The sequence below is a fragment of the Corylus avellana genome, chromosome 3 (genome assembly GCF_965113065.1).
Source record: "Corylus avellana chromosome 3, dhCorAvel1.hap1.2, whole genome shotgun sequence".
NCBI lineage: Eukaryota > Viridiplantae > Streptophyta > Magnoliopsida > Fagales > Betulaceae > Corylus > Corylus avellana.
The window spans coordinates 10,733,117-10,756,018 of record NC_142492.1 but is presented as its reverse complement, the minus strand read 5'-3'; the positions used below and the strand labels follow the sequence as shown (position 1 = coordinate 10,756,018).

The 22,902-nt window shown below is 35.7% G+C and overlaps 3 protein-coding genes across 3 annotated transcripts; all 3 read right to left on the bottom strand.

The window, feature by feature from the left end:
- Nucleotides 1–7,185: 7,185 nt before the first annotated feature.
- Nucleotides 7,186–8,310, bottom strand: LOC132174342 (putative F-box protein At3g16210). Its single transcript, XM_059586013.2, has one exon. The coding sequence runs from the start codon at nt 8,269–8,271 to the stop codon at nt 7,186–7,188; it is 1,086 nt and encodes a 361-aa protein (XP_059441996.2). The 5' UTR covers nt 8,272–8,310.
- A 6,295-nt stretch (nt 8,311–14,605) lies between these two features.
- LOC132175614 (F-box/kelch-repeat protein At3g06240) lies at nt 14,606–16,019 on the bottom strand. Its single transcript, XM_059587613.2, has one exon. The coding sequence runs from the start codon at nt 15,855–15,857 to the stop codon at nt 14,772–14,774; it is 1,086 nt and encodes a 361-aa protein (XP_059443596.2). The 5' UTR covers nt 15,858–16,019; the 3' UTR covers nt 14,606–14,771.
- A 4,963-nt stretch (nt 16,020–20,982) lies between these two features.
- LOC132174343 (F-box/kelch-repeat protein At3g06240-like) lies at nt 20,983–22,071 on the bottom strand. Its single transcript, XM_059586014.2, has one exon. It carries the CDS (start codon nt 22,069–22,071, stop codon nt 20,983–20,985), a length of 1,089 nt encoding a protein of 362 aa, XP_059441997.2.
- Nucleotides 22,072–22,902: the final 831 nt, after the last annotated feature.

Sequence of the window (22,902 nt, the reverse complement as noted above, 5' to 3'; positions counted from 1 at the left end):
GGAGGAGCCTATTGGGTGCATGTGACCTGTTAAAAGAGGGACTTTTTTGCAGGATAGGTGATGGAGAAGGTACAAAGATTTGGGGGGATAAATGGATCCCTCGCCAAACCACCTTTGCCATTCAATCGACACCTAGGTTGCTCGGAACGGAAGCAAAGGTTGCTGAGTTAATTGACAGAGACTTGCAGGGGTGGAATAAAGGTTTGCTAGAGAGAATATTTTTCCCGGAGGAGGTAGAGGCAATTCTGTCGATTCCTATAAATTTACACAGAAGGGACGCTGTCATATGGCGAGAAACAAAGAATGGCCTCTTCACAGTGAAGAGCGCTTATCACGCGGCCATGCGCAAGGAAATACAGACGAAGGCAGGCAGTTCCCATACGGAGAAGAAAAAGGAGATATGGGGCAAGTTGTGGAGATTAAAAATCCCAAATGCGGAGAAGAACTTCCTTTGGAGAGCATGTAACGAGATCCTCCCCACCAAAGCAAACCTCTGTCGTAGGAGGGTAACAAGGGATGCATTGTGTCCGATCTGTGCACTAGACAATGAGACAAGCTTCCATATCTTGTGGGACTGTCCATCTGCTAGGGATGTGTGGAGCGTAAGTCTGAAGAAATTCCAAAAGAGCTCTTTCAGTGGTCCAACGTTTCGGGAAGTAGTGGAGGTTTTATTCCAGGTGTGTACCGAAGAAGAACTGTGTACGTTTGCAGGGACAGCACGCCGAGTGTGGCATAGGCGAAATGAATTGATCCATGGGGGGTCGTTTCTTCACCCGAACGTCTTGGTTCAGCAAGCAAAAGATGCACAAAAAAATTTTTATGCAGCAAGGTGTCAATATGTAAGATCCCATCCTGTTTTCGAAGAACCTGGTGGGGGTACTGGAGCTGGGTAGCCTTCGGGTGGCCCGCACCAGTGCCTGTATTCTGCCAGGGAGAAAATGGGACCATGGGGTAAGGATGGATTTGATATGTTTTGCTTTACTGGAGAGTTGTAATGTACTGGAGGGATGTTTTGACATTATTGCTCATTGATTAATAATACAATAGTTTGATTATCAAAAAAAAAAGAATAAACCTACTGCTTTATAGTTTAAGGAAAAAAATTGTCAAAAAATAATTTATATATATATATATATATATATATATATATATATATATATATACTCTATTTTTTATAATGATAGATATATTTTACACAATTGGCTTATTTTATTTTCGCTTTGATTTCTCACAACAAAATCCTCTGGAATTTCAAGGAATGCACTCAGAAAGTGGCTTATGATAAGCTAAATCACATGCATTTAAACACATATCAACACATATCGGTTTAATAGATTGAATATATTTTTGTGTGTGTGTTTTTTTTTTTAAAAAAATACTCTAACTCAATTTAAACCAAATCTTTATTCATTATTTTTCAAGCTTAGCTACACAACCTTAAAAGATATTTATTTTAACCTTTAATCATGCTGCCCAATGGACTAATTCCCTAATGTTGATAATTATAAAGATAAGGGTATTTGTATAATAAGTTCCTGAGTCAACCCTTCAAAAATTTTAAATTCTTAATTTTTTTTTTTTCGAAAATTTACTCACTGGGTCAATGGAAATGACAATAAAATCCCTACCGTAAAAAAATTTTAACAGTTGTTAGTCAAATTTTTAGCAACCGTTAGGCTCCATTCCAGTCCAAGAAATTATGAGTGAAAGGAAAGTCATCTTATTGCTTCCATGTTGAGAAATGAGCTTATTTTCATAAGCATTTGAACAACTTTTCTTTCGGTTGAGAATAATATTGAATCACACTAAATCATGTATAAAAGAGGCCTATATATATAGGCTAATAAGACAGATAATAAATATACATAACCCATGTGGGACTACATTACATATAATCTAACAGCTCCCCTCAAACTCAAGGTGGAGTAAGAGAGACCAACTTGAGTTTGGAAACAAGATCATAAAAACGTCCTGAAGGATGTGACTTTGTAAAGATGTCTGCTAGCTAATCATGAGACGTGACAGAATGAAGCTGTAGTGAGCCCTGAAGAAGATGATGATGGACAAAGTGGCAATCAATCTCAATATGTTTGGTCCGTTCATGAAACACGTCATTATGACCAATCTGAATAGCACTCCTATTGTCACAGTATACAAGAGTAGCAAAAGAAAGACAGACACCTATATCATGTAACAGCCATCGCAACCAAAGAAGCTCCAAGATTATGTCAACTAGAGCATGATATTTCGCCTCGGTGCTAGATCGAGCAACAACAGTTTGTTTCTTATTTTACCAAGAAATAAGAGAGGTGCCAAGTAGGAAATAGTAACTGGTGGTAGAACGATGATCTATGGAATCACCTGCCCAATCCGCATCAGTATAAGTAATCAGCTGAAGAGGAGACTGAGAGGAGAAATAGAGCCTATGAAATAATGTCCCCTTTAGGTAGCGAAAGATGCGAAGGACGGCTGAGAAATGAGTGGAGCGAGGAGCAGCCATAAACTGACTCATCTGATAAACAGCATACGAGATATTAGGCCGAGTGACACTAAGGTAAACAAGACTGCCAACTAAATGCGTATATAAGGTAAAATCACGAATAGGCTCTCCATCATGAGGAGTGAGGTGAGCATTAAGGTCAGCCAGTATGTCAACAATCTCACTATCTGTGAGATTGGCCCGAGAAATCAGATCAGAAATATACTTGGCCTGTGTCAAGTAATAACCATCAGAAGAAATCTCAATGCCAAGAAAATAATTAAGGGGGCCAAGATCTTTCATCTTAAAGTGCTGACTGAGGAACTGCTTAAGTTCCTGAATACCAGTGGTATCATCTCCAGTGATGATCATGTTATCAACATATAATAAAAAAAGTATGGTGCCCTGGTCTGTGCGGCGAAGGAACAAGGCTGAATCATAAGAGCTGATGGAGTATCCAAGGCTAGAGACAATGGTGCTAAACTTAGCAAACCAAGCTCGAGGAGCCTGCTTAAGTCCATATAGAGCTCGACGAAGACGACAAACCTTGTTTGTAGGCGGAGATAGTCCAGGAGGAGGCTGCATATAGACTTCTTCACTTAAATCACCATTAAGGAAGGCATTTTTGACATCTATTTGACAAAGGGACCAATGTCGAGAGGCGGCAACAGCGAGCAAAGCATGCATAGAAGAGAGGCGAGCAACTGAAGCAAAAGTCTCCTCATAATCCACATTGTACTCCTGAGTAAAACCTCTGGCCAGAAGTCGAGCCTTGTACCTGTCAATAGTACTGTCGGAACAAGTCTTGATTTTGTAAACCCATTTACACCCAACCACAGACTTTCCAAGAGGCAAGTCAACCAGATCCAATGTATGGTTCTTGTGTAAAGCATCAAGTTCCTCCTTCATCACAGCCTGCCAAAGAGGGTGAATGGAGGTCTCACGAAAGGAGTGAGGCTCATGAAAGGTAGTTAAGACATAAAAGCAATGAAAATCCTGTAAATGGGATGGGAGAGATCTTACTCGGGTGGATCAACGAAGGTCAGGTGGTGGAGTGCAGACCGGATCCTTGGATGAAACAGAACTTGAGGACGCAGGCGGAGCGGCGTCGAGAGCATCAAATGACTGTTGTTCGAGTGAGAGAGACTCTGGCAAGACATTGCAACTACGCATGTACCCTCTGTCTCTACTGCCTTCCTTTTAGCAGTTGCAATTGGTACGGTCAAGGCTTTGGCAATGTACTTAGGAGTATTTCTTAGCATGCATGATGGGCTTTTCAACTATAAGTATATATTGATGGTGGAAAATGTGGGTTTCCATTTTTCTTCTTAGTCAAATAAGAACTGCTTGTTGCATCACATCAGCTAAGGTCCACCATGGTGTTTCAATGGTCTAAAAAAAACTTCTAAGTAGTTGTGCATGCAATGAGAATATTTTCACACAAGCTTGATTAATGTTAATCAATATCTGAGAATATTGGTATTGGTATATTTTATAATCTGACCGTTTGAAATTTATTTAGTCAAACCACATAGATCTATTTTAGACGGTGTTTGACTTGCTTTGTTTTATTAGAGGTTTGATACGGACAAAACACAAATTCAACTCATGGCTAACTTCTCTCCTACGTGTAAAAAAAATTTGAATTTTAAACCAAACAATTTTTTTTTTTTCCCAAATTTTTAGAATTTCAAAATCTTCTATCTCAATTTTTTTTTTTAGATGACACGTAGGAGAGAAGTTGGCTATAAGTTAGATTTGTGTTGTAACCTTAATATTTTCCGTTTTATTATGATCCAATTTCAATGAAAACCCTATTCATTTTTTAAGCTTAGTTACACAACCTTAAAGATAATATTAATAATGTTTGACTGAAAAAAAAAAAGCAATGGCAGAGCATCGTTTTTAGCTACACGTGCATAGCTGGCTGAGAAGATTTGGTTGAAGTAGAAGCTGCAAATAAGGAGCTGGAGTTATCTTTTGCTAAGAAACGTAAGATGCATGTTGGGCTCTTGGCCTCTCAGGCTATTATTATTATTATTATTATTATTATTTATTGTTATTTTTATATTTTAGTTCTAATTGTTATCCATTGGATTGTAGGTTCATTAAAGTCACTATTGAATAATAAAAACTATGCAAAAGCTTATCCTCAAACAACGTGTCTGTCATGGGGTTTAGGTTCATCTAAAAATTTACTTAATTTTTTGAGTAATAATATAAAGAGAACTAAAATATTATTACTCTAATCTATCTCATCTCATTAGGAGTCTCGTAGACATGTTAAGCGAACAATTAGTTTGGGATATGTCTTACTTTTATGATCTTTAAACAAGCACAATAATAGGACCCAAATTGAGTTGAGAGTACAATAATTTTAATTGATTTTCTTAAAATGATAAGGACATGGTTCTTTTTCAAATTGGGTTGGAATTAATTCTTTTAACCTAATCTATTAAATTGACATATGTCATTAGAGCACGTAATTCTCAGTGATATTTTTACTTGCTATGAACATGGACACTCCAAATATGCTATTTTTTGATAAACCCCTTCAAGTACATGATTGCTCATCGTAGGGCCAAAAATAAATTCTAGTGTTTATAATTTTTGGTTGGAGAGCGCTCCCACTAGCGGATGCGGTGTAAATACACTCATTTACAACATCCACTAAAAATTAAACACATCAACTTGAAACACAAAATAAAATAAGTACGTAAACATGGGATCATCCAACCCATCGTTTTTCCATTCAACAAAACCACCAAATCCCCCTACATCCTATACCCTCCTCCTCTGGCGGACACAAAAACTAAGGGTGTCAATCCGGTGCTGGTTCCCCAATAACCGGAATTGGGGTACCCAATTTTTTCTTATTTTGGAAAACTGGAATTGGAACCGGTTACCCGGTTATACAATAACCGGTTGGTACCCGGTTATCCGGTAAAAAAAAAAAAAAGGCTTATTTTTGGTATTGGGCTTAATTTTTAGGCTTATTTGAGGTATTGAGTCTAATTTTTGTGCTTAATTTAACAATTTTTTACCCCCTTTTTTTTTATAAAAAAAATAGCATTTTTTCCAATAAGTTGGGCTTTGTTGTGATTGTTAAAAAATAAAAAAAAATAAAAAATAAAAAACCTAAAAAATCCCCCAAAAAAAATCACTGTTTTTGGCTTTTTGGGTCTAATAAAATAAAAATTCAATGTTTAAAAATGTCTTAAAACTTCGTTGTTTAAAAATGCCCTTAAAATCCAATATTTATAAATACCATAAAAATTCGATGTTTAAAATTGCCTTCAAAATTTAAAAAATAAAAAATATTATCTTTTATATATACCCGATTACCCGGTAATAACCAGGTGCCAAAAACCGGAACTAGAATTAGGTATCTACTTACCGGTTTGGTTTCCTGGTTACAGATTGATACCCAATTTCCCGGTTTTTCAGTTAGTACCTAATTTTTTTTTGACACCTCTAGCAAAAACTGCCGTCTTTATCACAAAGACTTACAAAATAAAATAAGCTTATATTATTATTATATGGCATATTAACCAAAGTGGCCGGTATATGGAGAAATTAGCAGGAGAAGCAAAAACATTCTACTAAGAGCATTCCCAGCAGACTCCCTATAAGGGGTCTGTTCCCTATGTTTAGGGAATATGTCCAAAAAATCGTAAAAAACGTCCAACAACAGATTCCCTATATGGTTCCTTAAACCATCAGATGTTACAGTAGAACCCAATGTATTGGGTTCCACTGTAGCGTTCCTTTGCCTTATTATAATCATAAAAAAAAAACTCTTTCTCCTCTCACATCTTTTCACGCCCACTATTTTTCTCCGTTCTTCTTCTCCGCCCTCTTCTGCATTTCATCTCGACACAAAGCAAATCTCCATCTTCAATACTCCATCTTCACTCTCACAGCCACTCAAAAGATTTACACCCAAAATTAAACAACAAATAAACGAACCAGCCCTCTTCCGGCGAGATGAAAAAACGAAAAAAGGTGCAGAGAGGGAAATAGATGCAGCAAAAACCCAGACCGATCAAGACCCAACAGAAACCCAAAAACCCAGACCGATCAAACCAAACTTCAAGGCTCTCATATATGCTGGCAGAGAGGGAAATAGGTGCTGCGGCTGGAAGGGAAAGAAAGGAAAGAAGAAGATGGAGATGAGATGAGATGAGATGAGAGGAGAGAGAGAAATCATATATGCTCACCAGACTTCACCATTCAAGGAGATCAAGAGAGTGAGGCAGAGAGTGAGATGGAGATGAGTGAGGCAGAGAGGGAAGTTGGTGCTGTGGCTGGAAGGGAAAGAAAGGAAAGAAGAAGACGGAGATGAGATGAGATGAGAGAGAGAAAGAAAGGTTAAATTAAATGAATAAAATATAAAAAAGGTAAAATAAAAATAATAATATTTTAATGGTATAAGGAAGCATTAAGGGAAGTTATTGAGGTGCAAATTGATATAGGGAAGCAAAAAGTAGTTTGGATCCTTAAACTTAGGGAATATGACCGGGTAGCTGCTGGGAATGCTCTAAGAAGTCAGAACCAAAGGATATATATATATATATATATATATATATATATATATATAAATAAAGGAAATCTCTTGTTGCTTCTATTTCTGTGAAAACATTGTATAATAAGAAGAGAACAGAAGCAAAAACAATGAGATATACCAAGACAATCTTGCATTGAATTCAATGGACACTATCACCATCTAGGAGAAGGAGGCTTTCCAAACAAGTCCCCGACCAAAAATGCTTGCCAATATGCCCGATGAAGCGTGTCTTCTCTTTTATATCATACTTGAAGAGATTCTTACACCCGTAATCCATCTCCATCAGAACCTCTTGGCCGTCCTTTGACCACAACACTACTCGCCACCCCATGAGAGGCATCTCCAACTGGAAATCGAACTCGAAAATCGGCACACTACGAAACCGAATCCAACTCCACTCCTCATTCAACCGCCATAAGACAATGGCTTGTGCCCCTGGTTCATATGTGGAGACATACAGCGATCCTCCCAAAACCTCCAAAGTTTGCGGTCCGACCGGAAGCATAGGCCTTTGCTCTCGGAATTTCTCTGTCGTGAGATGGAAAGCGAGAAGGCGGATCACTGTCGGAGTTTTAACCAAAAAATATAAATCACCGTTCAAATAAACCGGCCCAAAAAAAATACGCAACTCCCAGAGAGTCGTAGGCAAACTGCCTAGACCAACTCTGCTCCAAGAATTGGGTTTCAGACTATATACCTCAACTTTAAAGATCCGTGCAAAGCTTACATCGCCGCTTCCAAAGTATTCCACAATGCTTACAACCTTGTAATCGTTGTTGACAGGGTCATACCCGAATCCAAAATTTCTTCTTTTCAACCCGGATACGGTTGGCAGAGAGGGTAATAGCTTGTATTTTCTGATTGATGGGTTCCAAATCACAATTTTATCATCGTAAGTGCGGATGCAAACCAAGCCATTGCAACAGTCTAAGATTTTGGAGAATCTGCATGGGTTATGGAATGGCGGGAAGACCGCCTCTCCATTCTCGTTGGGAGAGTTTCCCAAGTAGTAATTTAGCGGCTCCTGATGATCAGTGTTACAGTTCCATATCTGCAGAAGGAGACGGCGTTCGCTGCTGTTGTCGTGATGCCTCTGGATGAAACCTGGATCGTTGATTTTGGCGAACCATGACTTGGAAACGCATTGGAAACGGACCAGAGACTTGGCAGGTAGTCGGTGTAGGTGGGAGAGTATTTCGGGGAATAGATCGTGCGGTATCGACATTTTTTTCTCAGGAAATTCTTTCTGAATTTGGTCGGCGGAATTTGCAGGATTAGGTTGAAGGAATAGGGAAGCTGGACTCCATTAGGCGGTGTGTTCTGTTCTTTATATCCAGATTCCAGAGTGTGGTGGGAGACGGGGAAGTCGGTGGCTTGGGTCTTGCTTGGGCTCACGGGTTTCCTAGGATTTGGGCTGGGGGAGTCCTACATTTGAGTCCATGGCCTGCTAAAATGTTACGCCAATATATATAGGCATTCCCTTTAAAAACATGTTTTTTTTTTTTTTTTTTCATTGTCTACTAAAAAAACATATAGGCCTCATTTGGTAAGTGTAATGAATATTTTATTAAAAAAAATAGTTGTGATAAAAAAAAAAAAAAGGTTATTATTAGAAATGGAGTTGGGCTGAATGAAATATAATTATTCATATTACTTAGTTTGACAACAACACCTATGCTTTTATTGGAATTGAACCAAAATCACAAAAAAATTAAAAAAAATCAACATTATTTCTTATTGAAAAAAAAAAAAAAAAAAAACACTAATCTAGCAATTTTGTGGGTGGCAGATACCAGTAGAACTTGGGGGTGGCCGCAATACCCTGGGAGGCCCTTAGGGGTCCACCACTAGGGTCTCCGAGGATAGTGCGACCATCCCCGGGTTTTGTCGACTACTCACTAAATTCCAACATTACAGTTTTTTTTTTTTTCAATAAAAAAAAATTAAATGAAAATAATTAGTTTTTGTTTTTGTTTTGTTCTTTTTTTATATATATATATTTTTTTAAAATTTTCAAAACGGTGTTTATTCATATAGGAATTGTTATTCATATGAGAATAGTCATTCCTAAGAATAGGTCTATACCAAACAAAATAATATTTCAAAAGTATAATCATTTTATTTGAGGAGTCTATTCCACCAACAAAATGACTATTTTTGTGATTTTATTTAAAAATGTATGTTTGGCTTGCAAAATTATGAAGCTATATGCACTCTAAGTTATGACTCAAGGAGACTTAATCAACCGAGATGCTTTTAGAGTTTTTTTTTTTTTTTTGAGTGATTTATTTATTTATTTATTTTGTGTTATTATTTATACTGTATTTTTTATAGTGAAATTATTTTCTTGTAAGCGTAGACGAGTGTCAATTAAAGTAATGATTAAGTAATTAAATTTATCTATTCTTATAAGCTTAAACTTTTGGGATAACCGGTAATTTAACATGGTATCAGAGCCAAAGGTCTTGATTCAAACTTTGACTCCGTTAAATGACACCCCATTTAAAAAATTAAATATTCCACATGTGTAAATCAACCATGATACTCTAAAATGACTAGTCAATTTGAAATTTTTCAAGAATTCATTATAAAGCCCAGTTTCAATTCATTATAAAGCCATGCTTTACCTAGTAACTAGGCAAGTAAGACTTAACACTCATGATTATTTTTATAAACCACTCATTCTATATGTGCTTTTTTCTCATCTTCCCAATATGAGACCAAAGTGTTCCAAGCCCCCCATCTTTTTTTTTTTTTTTTTTTGACATGTCCACACAAGAGAAGGGGGAAGGGGGATTCAAACTAGTGACCTTCGCTTTATGAGGCGTGGTTCACAGCCGATTGAGTTACCCCTTAGGGACTAAGCCCCCCATCTTAAATTGTACTTTTGTATAGTTTCTTTTGATCCTTATGAAAAATGTGCAAAGGCGAAAGAAGATATCCAAAAAGGAGACCCCCAAAAAAGCAAAAATTAATAATGAAAGTTCACATGAGAAGCCTAATCCCCACCACTTCTGATGTGGATTTTTTTTAATTACGTGGCAATTATTTCATCTAGTCGGACGTGTCTATTTGGCACTCGGGACAGGTATCGACATTTTAAAGGGCTTAGTGGCATGGATTTCCGTTAGCTTTTTGAATGGCAAACTAAGACAAGTACTATTTTTGTCTTTATCCATTACGCAGGTACCATTTATGATATTGAAATCGATGGGATAAAAAATAAAGTAGCTAAACCATAGGGGCTGAAAGGTATTTAACCTTAAAAATTATTTGAAGAATGCTAAACATTCCAAATTTTTGTTCCAGAAGTTGGTTCCCAAATGATGTGTCACCATCTTATGAGTTGGTGACATATTTTCCAAAATAATAAATCTTATGAGATAGTGACACATCATTTGGGAACTAACTTTTGGGAAGAAAAATTAGAATGTGTAGCACTTCTCAAATTATCTTGAACACATGTCATCATTTTAATAGACTAAGACTAGAGGAGTTTCGTCCAACTCATTTTATTTAACTAGCATGCATTTAAAATGGGACAGAGTTTGAAATGCATATATAGATTAAATTAAAAGAATTATTTTCGATCCAATTTAAAGGAAAACTTACACACTCAAACACAAAGAAACCCTAGCCGAATGCAGAGAGAGAGAGAGAGGCGTGAAATCTAAGATGCCATGGGAGGAGGGAGCTTTCCTCCCTTCTACTTCCTTTCTCCCCCTCTCCTTCCCGCCTCTTTTGAGGCTCTATTTTGCTTCATCGGAAGCGTTATCCGCCTCTTTTGAAACCCTATCCCACATATCAAACCCCTCACCATAGTCTAACCTCGGTTTTCCAACATCTCTACTGTATTTATCGTCGGATCTATCAAGGTTCTCTACTCGAAATCTTTTGAAGCTAGATCTACGTTTCTAAGCCAGTTACAGTATAACACGCGCCGCCCCACTGTGTCCCACATGGCCATCTGCCTCTGCCAATACCAGCAGCATCACCATCGGCCATCCATGCGCCGGCGAGTAGCTTGCACTTGTCGGAGTTGAATACACGAAGTGGTCCTATGTTAGAGGTTTTTCTCATTAAAAAAAAAAAGACTAGCTGAGTCAAATTCTCAAAACATAGGCTAGGGTATTAAGCATTCCTTTCGCAGCAAGCCGCAAAAAATTACAAACATTATTTGTTTTTAGGCATCTATTCTCTCAAACCAACACTCAATTTGTAATATTTCTCGAACTAAAAAAATGGGATGCAGTAAATTCAATCAATCGACACTATCATCATTGAGGAAAAGGAGGCTTCCTGTACAAGTCCCCATCCAATTCGTTCACTTCTTATTGTCAATCTCAAATCAGATTACCAGGCGAGATGCCAAGATTTACATAGGTTCTTTCTTCTTTTTTTTATTATTTATTATTTATTGATTTATTGATTTATTTATTTTTTCAGAAACAGAACAACTCTCTTCCTTCTAATCCCAAGTTTCCTTGAGATGGAGGTAAGAAACCATATTATTCACTCATCTGGATTTTCCTCTAATTCATTGCAGGGAAACTATAGTGAAAAGCCTAATAGACTCCAATCTACACCTATAAAAAAGTTGAATAGGTGTTTAACCAACAATGTGCAGCATTAAAAATAAACAATAACAATATCATCAACAAAATATCTAGAAAGACCACAAATCATAAAGACATGGATATTTGGTTACAAAGAAGAAATCATTTAGAGAACACTCTAAACGTAAAACTTTTCCGAAGCAGCCAAACCCAAGAAGTCACTTCATCATAGAAAAACAAGAATTTACACAATGTCGAAGCATACAAAACCTTTGTTCTTGACAATATTCCCATGTACTAGACAAATGAACCACTTGTCTGCTACCGTAGTAATTCTTCCAAAACCTTTGGACCGTTTATTCTATGTGATCTCCTTCATTGGAACTCCAATTGGCTTTATGTGTTGCTCATTGATTTGTGGATGAATGTCTTCTGGATATCCAGACACACTAGACTAAAAAACTCTGATTTCTTCGATTCTACATACTATAACTCATTTTCCAACTGATTACAAACATACCACCGAATGAGCCAAAATAAAACTAAAATATAGCTATCATATTAATTTGGAGATGCAAAATTAAGGATGTTCTAAGACATGGAGCAAACAGAGAACACCATCACCACAACATCTTGAACTCTGTTTCTTGTTTTGATATGAATAAGTTCTTCATTCACAAACAACACAGTACAACTCTTGAGCAAATAAGCTGAAACACAATGATACTACATAAACAGCCACATTTCAACCAAATCAAACTACAAAAATCAGCAAACACCTACATACTTAAGTAATTTGTTATTTAATTACGAATTATTTTGTTTAAAAGGAAAAAGAACATGTTGAACTTCTGTTCCATTATTGTCTAACTATAGAATTAACAGTTTATGCACAAACTCCAGAACTGTATCCAGTTTGTTGGAAATTTCTACTGAAAATTAAGTGTGATAGGCACTTGAATGGAAATACTCAGAACCAAAGTGATATCCAAAGTGGTATCCAATCTTTGCAACCCTAAATCAAATCCTTTCCCCTACTATAACGGCTACATTCTGAAAACCACTCTCTCAGTCCTCACCATCCTAACAAAGACAGTAGAAACTTCAAGATACATGACCTACTATTGACCCCTAATTGATTACCATCCTCAAGCAAAATGCTCAGAACCAAAGTGGTATCCAATCTGATATAGAAGTATGAATAGAGAAATACTCAGAACCAAGGGAGAAAGAAACACCAACCACATGAAAAAAATATATATTAAAAACTTAATGACAACAAGCACCCATGCGCCAACAAAATTAAGGATGAAAATTTATTAAAAACAAAGGAAAAAAAGAGAGGCTCAACAACATACCAAACCTCCAATCAAAAGATATTCCACTAATAAACACAAAGTGTAACACAAGGCTATGCATTGAAGTGGCCCTACGTTAGAGGTTTTTCTCATTAAAAAAAGGAGGAGAAAAGAAAAACAGGTTAGGTGAGCCAAATTCTCAAAACATAGGCTAGGGTATTAAGCATTCCTTTGGCAGTGTGCCGCAAAACATCACAAACATTATTTGTTTTTAGGCACCTATTCCCTCAAACACACTCAATTTGTAATATTTCTCGAACAAAAAAAATGAGATGCAGTAAATTCAATCAATCGACACTATCACCATCGAGGAAAACGAGGCTTCCTGCACAAGTCCCCATCCAATTCGTCCACTTCTTATTGTCAATCCCAAATCAGATTACAAGGCAAGATGCCAAGATCTACATAGGTTCTTTCTTTTTTTTCTTTTTTCTTTTTTTTTTTTTAAATTTTTTTTTTCTTATTATTTTATTTTATTTTTTTAAAGAAACAGAACAACTTTCCTCCTTCTAGTCCCAAGTTTCCTTGAGATGGAGGTAAGAAATCATATTATTCACTCATCTGGATTTTCCTCTAAGTCATTGCAGGGGAAACTATAGTGAAAAGCCTAAAAAACTCCAATCTACACCTATAAACAAATTGAATAGGTGTTTAACCAACAATGTGCGGAATTAAAAATAAACAATAACAATATCATCAACAAAATATTTAGAATGACAATATATCATAAAGACATATTTGGTTACAAAGAGTAAAACATTTAAAGAACTCTGTAAACATAAAAGCTTTTTGAGGCAGCCAAACCTAAGAAATCACTTTACCATAGAAAAACAAGAATTTACACAATGTCAAAGCATACAAAACCTTTGTTCTTGACAATATTCCAATGTACTAGACAAATGATCCATTTGTCTGCTACTGCAGTAATTCTTCCAGAACCTTTGGACCGTTTATTATATGTGATTTCCTTCACTGGAACTCCAATTGGCTTTATATGTTGCTCATTGATTTGTGGATGTATGTCTTCTGGATGTCTGGACACACTAACACTAGACTGAAAAACTCTAATTTCTTCAATTCTTCATACTAGAACTCATTTTCCAACCCATTACAAACATAACACCGAATGAGCCAAAATAAAACTAGCATGTAGCTATCATATTAATTTGGAGATGCAAAATTAAGGATGTTCTAAGACATGAAGCGAACAGAGAACACCATCACCACAACAGCTTGAACTCCTCTTTTTCTTTTTTTGATATGAATAAGTTCTTCATTCACAAACAACAACACAGTACAACTCTTGAGCAAATAAGCTGAAACACAATGATACTACATAAACAGTCCCATTTCAACCAAAGCAAACTACAAAAATCAGCACACCTACATACTTAAGTAATTTGTTATTTAATTACAAATTATATTGTTTGAAAGGAAAAGAACATGTTGAACTTCTGTTCCATTATTGCCTAACTATAGAATTAACAGTTTATGTACAAACTCCAGAACTGTTTCCAGCTTCTTGTAAATTTCTACTGAAAATTAAGTGTGATAGGCACTTGAATGGAAATACTCAGAACCAAAGTGGTATCCTATCTGATATAGAAGTATGAATAGAGAAATACTCAGAACCAAGAGAGAAAGAAACACCAACCACATGAAAAATATATATTAAAAATTTAATGACAACAACGACCCATTAAAACATAAAACCATGCGCCAACAAAATTAAGGATGCTTCAATGGATCCTAAACATCCAATCAAAAGAAAACACAAAGTGTAACACAGGGCTATGCATTGAATTGGTCAATCAAACACTATCACCATCGAGGAGAAAGAGGCTTCCGACACAAGTCCCTAGCCAAGTCTTGTCGCCAATATGTGCGAGGGCATTACTGTATGTCTTCTTCTTTATATCATACCAAAAGAAATTCACATTATTGTTGTTATCCATCTCCATCAGAACCTTTTCGCCATCGTCGGTTGAGCACACTACTCGCCACTGTATCCCTATCCCCATCTCCATCAGACGCTTGTTGTATCGCAAATTCAGAGGAACAGGCAAAGTACAAAGCTGACTCCAACTAGTCTCCTTCATTATCCAAAACTCAATGCATTGGGCGTCCGGTCTATATGCGGAAACACATATCGATCCCTCCAAAACCTCCAAAGTTTTAATCGCCCGGGGTTGAACCGGAAGAGTTTGCTCTTCGAATTTCTCGGTGGTGAGATGGAATGCGATAAGGCGGATCCGGTTTGTCACATTCCTAACCAACCAAAGCAAAGTACCGTTAAAATAAATCGGCTTACCAAAAACACTCGAGTCCTTGTAAGGCCATTTGTCTTCTACTCGTCTCCAAGAATGTGCTTTCAGACTATATACATTAACTTCACATAATTCCATAATCTTTAAAACCTTATAATCGTTGTTGACAGAGTCATACCCGAATGCAAAATTTTCTATAGGGTACCCAAATTTAACTGGCTCAAAGGGTAATTTCTTGTATTTTCTGATTGATGGGTTCCAAATCACAATTTTCTCTTTATCATAAGTGCGGAAGCAAACCAAGCCATTGCAACAGCCAATGATTTTGTAGAAAGATAATGAATATTCAGGACGATAGAATGGCGGCAATACCTCCACCGGCCGATCCTCCGAGAAGTTTACCGGTACCGAGTAGTATTTGAGATTAAGCAGCTGATCATTCTGATCAACGTTCCGTGTCTGCACAATGAGATTGCGTTCTCTGGTGTTGTGGAGATGGATGTTGATGAAAGTTGGGTCTTTGATTAGGGCCAACCATGCCTTGGAAACGCACCGGAAGCGCAATAAAGACTTCACCGGCAGTCGGGAAAGTATTTCAGAGAGTAGCGCTTGAGGAAGTATTATCGACATCGATCTTTCTTCAACTGTAAATTCCAACTTCGTCTCTTTCTCTTGAGTTTCCAATTCAGCCGGTGGCTTTAATTTGCAGGCTGCCAAATTACGCAGAGATTAAGAAATATATACGCCGACACAGATCCGTCTACGATTTGGGTTCAAGGAGTTGAGAACCCTTCTTTCAATAAAATCACCCCTTTTTAGGTTAAGGAAAAAAATTGCTTTTAAAACATTGCCCTTAAAATTGGTAAAAAAGAGATAATTTTTTTTTGCCATTCACTTTAAACCCATAAATTATCATATCTTTTGAGAAGATTTTTTAAATTTTAAAAATTTTCAATTTAACCCCTTAAGCTTTCAATTTGATTCAATTGACTCATTGGTGAGATTCAACCATTAACCCTAACAAAAATGACTAAAAATACCAAAATACCCTTCAATTTTTGGTTTTTGTTTTTTAATTTTAATTTTTATAATTTGAAATTAAAGATAAATTTGAAATTTATTAAAAAAAAAAAAATTAAGGGTATAAAGGTTATTTTATCACTTTTAACGTTTAAAATCTAACAGAGAGGTACATTGCATCAAATTGAAAGTTTATGGGTGAAATTGAAAGTTTTTGAAATTTGAGGAAGTCTTCTCAAAATGAGTGGTAATTTGATTCTTATTTTCTTTCAAATTGCTTTAGTTGTTGTAGGAAATAGGGGTGAAAAGGCGGTTACGGTTAGCAGCGAAAACCGCTAACTGCAACCTCCTAGGCGGTTAGTAAGTTTTACTAACCGCCTCTGCTAACCACTAGGTGGCTAACCGTCCGGTTAGCGGTTAACCGCATCCAAATAACCGCTTTTTCACTAATCGCTTTTTTCGGGCCTTTTATTGGGCTTTATTTTTGGCCAGTTTTGGGCCAGTTTTGGGCTCACTTTAAACATTTTTTGCTCACTTTAAATAATTTCTTTTTTCCTTTAGTATTAAAAATTGTTATATACCAAAATCTTTGTTGGTAATAAAATTACAACAATTCTTGTAAATTATCACTTCACTTGTAGTCTTGTACACAAGATACACATAAATATATATAATAAAACTATATATATATATATATATATATATATATAAAAGTGGTTAGCAAAGCGGTTATAGCGGTTAGCAAAGCGATTAGGAAATAAGGAGTATATCTCCAATGCATATCTTAGTAGCTTAGGTATTGTAATTTTTATCTTTTCGTTTCAATTTTCATCCATTGTATTGTGGCTTTATTTAAGTCAAGATTAAATAATAAAATCTATGCAAAAGTTTATGAGAAAAATATAAAATTATGGTTTTATCTAATTTATGATTAACTTTTTATGGTATCAAAAGGAATTTAAAAGTTTATAAAGTATGCAAATAATAATAATAATAATAATAATAATAATAATAATAATTTATTTTCTACAATCAAATTTCACATGATGGCATTATGTTATGTTAGTCTTCATTGTAATGTTTTATTTACCACACTTAGAAGTTTCATTTGATCTGTTTTAATTTAAGTTAAACTTGATGCAATTCCATGTGGTTTTATTATAAATTGGAATATTAAAATGAGTTAAAATACAAAATAACAAAGCGAAATCAGATTACAATTAAGGCAAGATCTACATTAGGTTCTCTCTTTTTTTAGGCCAAGGCAAAGTCAAATTATAAATGTAAAGAAGCCAATGCTAATACATTTTTCTTCTTTATAATTTTTTAGTGGTAATCCCGTACGTTTGAGTTTCTTGAAAATCAATGTTAAGCCGGCATAAAATGCATTGTAACCGGCCGTACTCTCCCTCGTATAAGGGAGAGGCGAAGAAGGGATCATCATGCGAACCCATCACTCAAAAATAAATTATAAAACAAATATAATAAATATTAAAAATTAAGGATATTCCAAAAGAATTTAATTTGATTACATCTATGGGAGTATATATGAAACTAGCTAGCCATCACCACGTGCTCTTCTCTTTGATGAAAAACATCAGAACAACTCTCCTCCTTGTAGCGATTAGCCCTTGCGGAAGGCCGATCGACATCGACATGATCATTCAGCCCTGCTAGAGTCTTCTTTGTCTCGTTGACGGCCGTGTAGGTTAAAGGAAAAGGGAGGAAGTTGGGTTTGAAAACCTAAGGCTGAATCAATAATTAAGATTCCTAATTTAAATAAAACTCGATTAAATTGTTTTCAGAGAGTTTGGATAATGATTTGACTCTGTTTTATATAGTTTGAATGTTAAGGTAATGATTAAGTGATTAAATTTACTTTTTTTCTATCAGTTTAAACTTTTGGAATAACTAGTATTTTAACATTAAATGTTTTATGTTTTGAATTATAAAGTGCGTAAGCAATTTCATTATAATATAATGTCTATGATATTGTAGAAGGATAATATATGATCTTCTTGATGAGAGGATGGCGGGAGACCTCCTTGGACTGATATTCCTCCTCGTTGGAGAAGTTTAATTTACAGAGTAGAAATTTTTATTTTGACCACTCTTCCATGTCTTCACAATGAGATTGCGTTCCTAACTTAGCTAGTCCTTTTTTTTTTTTTTTTTTTTTTTTAAACTTTAGTCTATTAAATTAAGGTGTTGATATGCATTTTGAATATATATATATATATATATATATATATATATATATATATATATGGAAAATGCTAGGTGTTCTACTAGTATTCTCCCAATTGTGATGTGACTTTTAAAATTAACGTTGAATCATTATTGACTTTTAATCTATTGGTAATTTTAAAAGCTACATCACAGTTGAAAGAACACTAGAAGAACATTAAGCATTCCCATATATATATATATATATATATATATATATATATATATATAAAGTTTTAATAGAATAAATTGGAGAAATTTTGACCAACTCTGTCTATTAGGAAAATGTCAGGTGTTCTTCTAGTGTTCTTCTGTGATGTGGCTTTTAAAATTATCGTTGAATTTAAGATTATCATTATTGACTTAATCTATTAGTGATTTTAAAAGCCACTTCACAATTGAGAGGACACCAAGAGAATACTAGAAGAGCACCTAGCATTTATACTCTTATTAAATTGACATGAATTCAAACGCATATAAAAATTAGAGAAATGGTAGGCGTCAATAAATTCTCCATATTTGGCTCATATTCCCTTACAATCAACCATTAGATTTGTGGGGTCCACAATTGACTTGTATGAGATCTACATAAGTCTACAAATCCAATGACTGATTGTAAAAGAATATGAGCCAAATATGAAAAATTTATTGACCCCTAGTATTTCTCTAAAAATTATTTTGAACACATGTCATCATTTTAATAGAAAGGATTGGAGGAGTTTCGTCCAACTCATTTTATTAAACTTACATGTATTTAAAATGCATATATAGATTGAAGTAAAAGAATTAACTCTGATCCAATTTAAATGAAAACTTACACACTCAAGACAATGAAACCCTAACCATACGCACAGAAAGAGGCATGAAATTTGAGATGCCGCGGCAGGAGGGAGCTTTCCTCCCTTCTTCCTTTCTCCCCTTCTTCGCGCCTCTTTTGAGGCTCTATTTTGCTTCATCAAAAGTGTTATCCACCTCTTTTGAAGCCCTATCCCACTTATCAAACCCCTCCCCATAGTCAGCATCAGTTTTCCACCATCTCTATTGTATCTATTGCCAGATCTATCAAGGTTCTCTGTTCGAAATCTTTTGAAGCTAGATCTATGTTTCTAAGCCAGATCCAATATAACACGCGCCTCCCCGCTGTGTTCCACGTCACCATCTACCTCCGCCAATACCAGCAACATCACCATCAGCCATCCACGCCCGGGTGAATAGCTTGCACTCATCGGAGTTCAGCCACCTCCCACCCTGTCGTTCACCGATTTTTTATATTTTGTGGGTTTTGTTTATGTTTTATTTTCTCATGTGTATTTTTTTGTTTCTTTGTATTTCTTTTTTGGGTTTGTTTGTCTTCTCTATATTTGATTTCAGTAGCTATCTATGAGGTGAAGGTTTAGTCATTTTATAAGGTTTTGTTTATACGAATTCTTGAGAGTAACAGTGTTGGGTTTCTGGTTTGTCTTTTATTTTCTCTTGGTTCTTTTCTGAAAGTAAATCATTAACCGATGTGGAGGAGTTTTTAAGGGATATAGAAGAATTGTCACTATGGTAAAGGCAGTTAAGGAGATTGCGTTTGAAAATGAACTTGTAGCTAATATGAAAAGCTTGGAAATCAATGACCGCGCAGAGAACAGTGACTAAAGACGTGATTCGTTGGAATTAATTAAGACGGTGATATTCATAGATATTGTCTTGTAAGTAATAGCCCGAACCATATTTTGTGTGTATAGATAATGTTTGAGCTGTGGAAAATTCAAATTGTATCTTTAACAATTTGCCCTATTTAATTGTTATATCAATGAAGATATATTGCTAAATAAAAAATAAAAAATTAAAGGAAAACTTCATTCTTTATTTTAAGGTTTGTACACAACCTTAAAAGATATTTATTTTAAAATCATTATTATTGGCCGATGAGACATGCAAAATTATAATTGATATATATTTTTTTTGTAAGATATAATTGATATTTTAAGTTGCTTCTATTACAATGATTATGCTGCATCATGGAATAATGTCATCATATATTAATGGATCTGGTTTAGTAAAAAAAAATTATTAAAAATAGAAAATGGGAAACTATTTCCTGCCATATCTGATTGGCAAAGGAAAAAAAAAAAAATTACGTTTATACGAACCAATAAAAGGAGACTAATTGGTGAGGAAAACATCTGCAGATGGGTAGGAGCTAACCATAATTCTATTGGCGTAGTTAGGCTCAAAACAAAAAGAATTTATCTTAAGTCTAACCACCAAGATAATGTTCGGGCGAAACTCGGAGAAACTAGCGTTTGGAGTTTGGGGATAGAATTCTAATTTTTAAAATTTTTGGGAAAAACATGATCCTTTAGGGGGAGGCCATGTAGTTCCGTCCTACATATTTTTTGAAACTAACACTCAATTTGCAATATAATGGAAAAAAAAAACAAAAAACAAAAAACAAAAAAATGCAACCAAGAACAACAAATGCTGCCTAAAAAAATGTTGATAGTTAACTAAAAAAACACATTCAATCGACATTATCACCATCGAGGAGAAGGAGGCTTGTCTCACAAATTCCTGTCCAACTCTTGTTCCCAATAGGTAAAATCGGAGTGAGGGCATTGTCGTATGACATCTTTTTTATGTCATACCAATAAAGGAGCCCGTCAGCCAGCTCCATTAGAACCTTTTGACCGTCCGTTGAGAACGACACTAGTTGCCGGAAAGGGTAATCCAGAGTACAAAGCGGAGACCAACCACTCTCCGTCATTATCCAAAGCTTTAGGAAAGGTTGTGTCTCCCGCCCATATTTGGAAACCAAAAGGGATCCTCCCAAAGCCTTCAGAGATTTAAATGACAGCGGTTCAACTTCATCCGGAACCGGAAGCGCGTGCTTTTGGAATTTCTCATCGGTGAGATTGAATGCGAGAAGGCGGATCCCTCCTGCCGCAGTACTCTTCACCAACCAATAAAAAGCACCCTTCAAATAAACAGGATTCGAAAAAGTTTTCGAGTCCTTGTAAGGCCACTGGTCTTCTACTCTTCTCCACGAATGTGCGTTCAAACTATATAGCTTAACCTCAAATTCTTCTCCAATCCATAAAACCTTGTAATCGTTGTTGACTGGATCATAGCCGAATGCAAACGCTTTCTCGAGGGGACGACCAGCGTGTACGGTTGGCTCAAAGGGTAATTTCTTGCATTTTCTAATCGATGGGTTCCAAATCAGAGTTTTATTATATTTACCGCCGTGAATGCAAACCAAGCCATTGCAACAGTCTATGATTTTGGTGATGGAGGATATATCTTGTAGACGAAATAATGGCTGATAGAATGGCGGGAAGACCTTCACGGGCTGATCGGAAAAGTTTACCAAGTAGTAATTTAAATTAAGGCGCCGATCTTTCCCACCAACATTCCAATCAACCTCCCCTGTCTGCACAATGAGATTGCGTTCAGATCTGTTGTTCTCGAGATGGATGTTGATGAAAGTTGGGTCATTGATTAGGGCGACCCATGTCTTGGAAACGCACTGGAAGCGCAACAGAGACTTCCCCGGCAGTCGGAAGAGTATTTCGTCGATCAACACTTGCGGAAGGCCGATCGACATCGACATGATCGTTCAGCCCTGCTTGAGTCTTTAAGGAAAAGAGAGGAAGTTGGGTTTAAAAAGCTAAGGATGAATCAAGAGATAATTAATCATAAATAGCTAAGAGTCCTAATTTCAATAAACCTCGATCAAATTGTTTCCAGAGAGTTTGGATAATGATTTGACTCTGTTTTACATAGTCTGAATATCGGATTATGTTTTGAAATATAAAGTGCGTAAGCAATTTCATTATATTGCCACAGTTAATGATATTGTAGAAGGATAATATGTCTTCTTCTCGATGAGAGGATGGCGGGAAGACCTCCTCTGAGTTTTGAATTCGGTCGGTGGGTTTTACAGGCAGCCGCGTAGGTTAAGGAATATATTAGCTGGCCGTACATATGAACTCCATTAGTCGGTGTGTTTTGGGCTTTACATGGGCTCAGCAGAAATTAAATCTATTTTTTTTTTTTAAATTTTTTTTAACAAACTAAAACTTTAGTTTATCCGTAAATAAATACAATTTTAAAATATGGTAATGAGGCGACCTTAGACCCGTCCCTAACTAGGATAAATTTTTGGGTAAAGTCTACTTAATCCTTTCAAATTACCGCCCAATTGACAATCTACGCTCCAAACTATCAATTATGACAATTTACCTCTCAAACGACCAAAACAATGACAATGTACCCTCCAATATTAACAAATTGATGAAATTACCCCTATAGAATTTTCAATAAGACAAAAATACCCTTAAAAATTTGAAAAAAAAATTTAAATTTTAGTATTTTTATTTTTATTTTAGTAAGGGTAATTTCGTTATTTTGTTAAAATCCGGGGTGCATTATCATTGTTTTG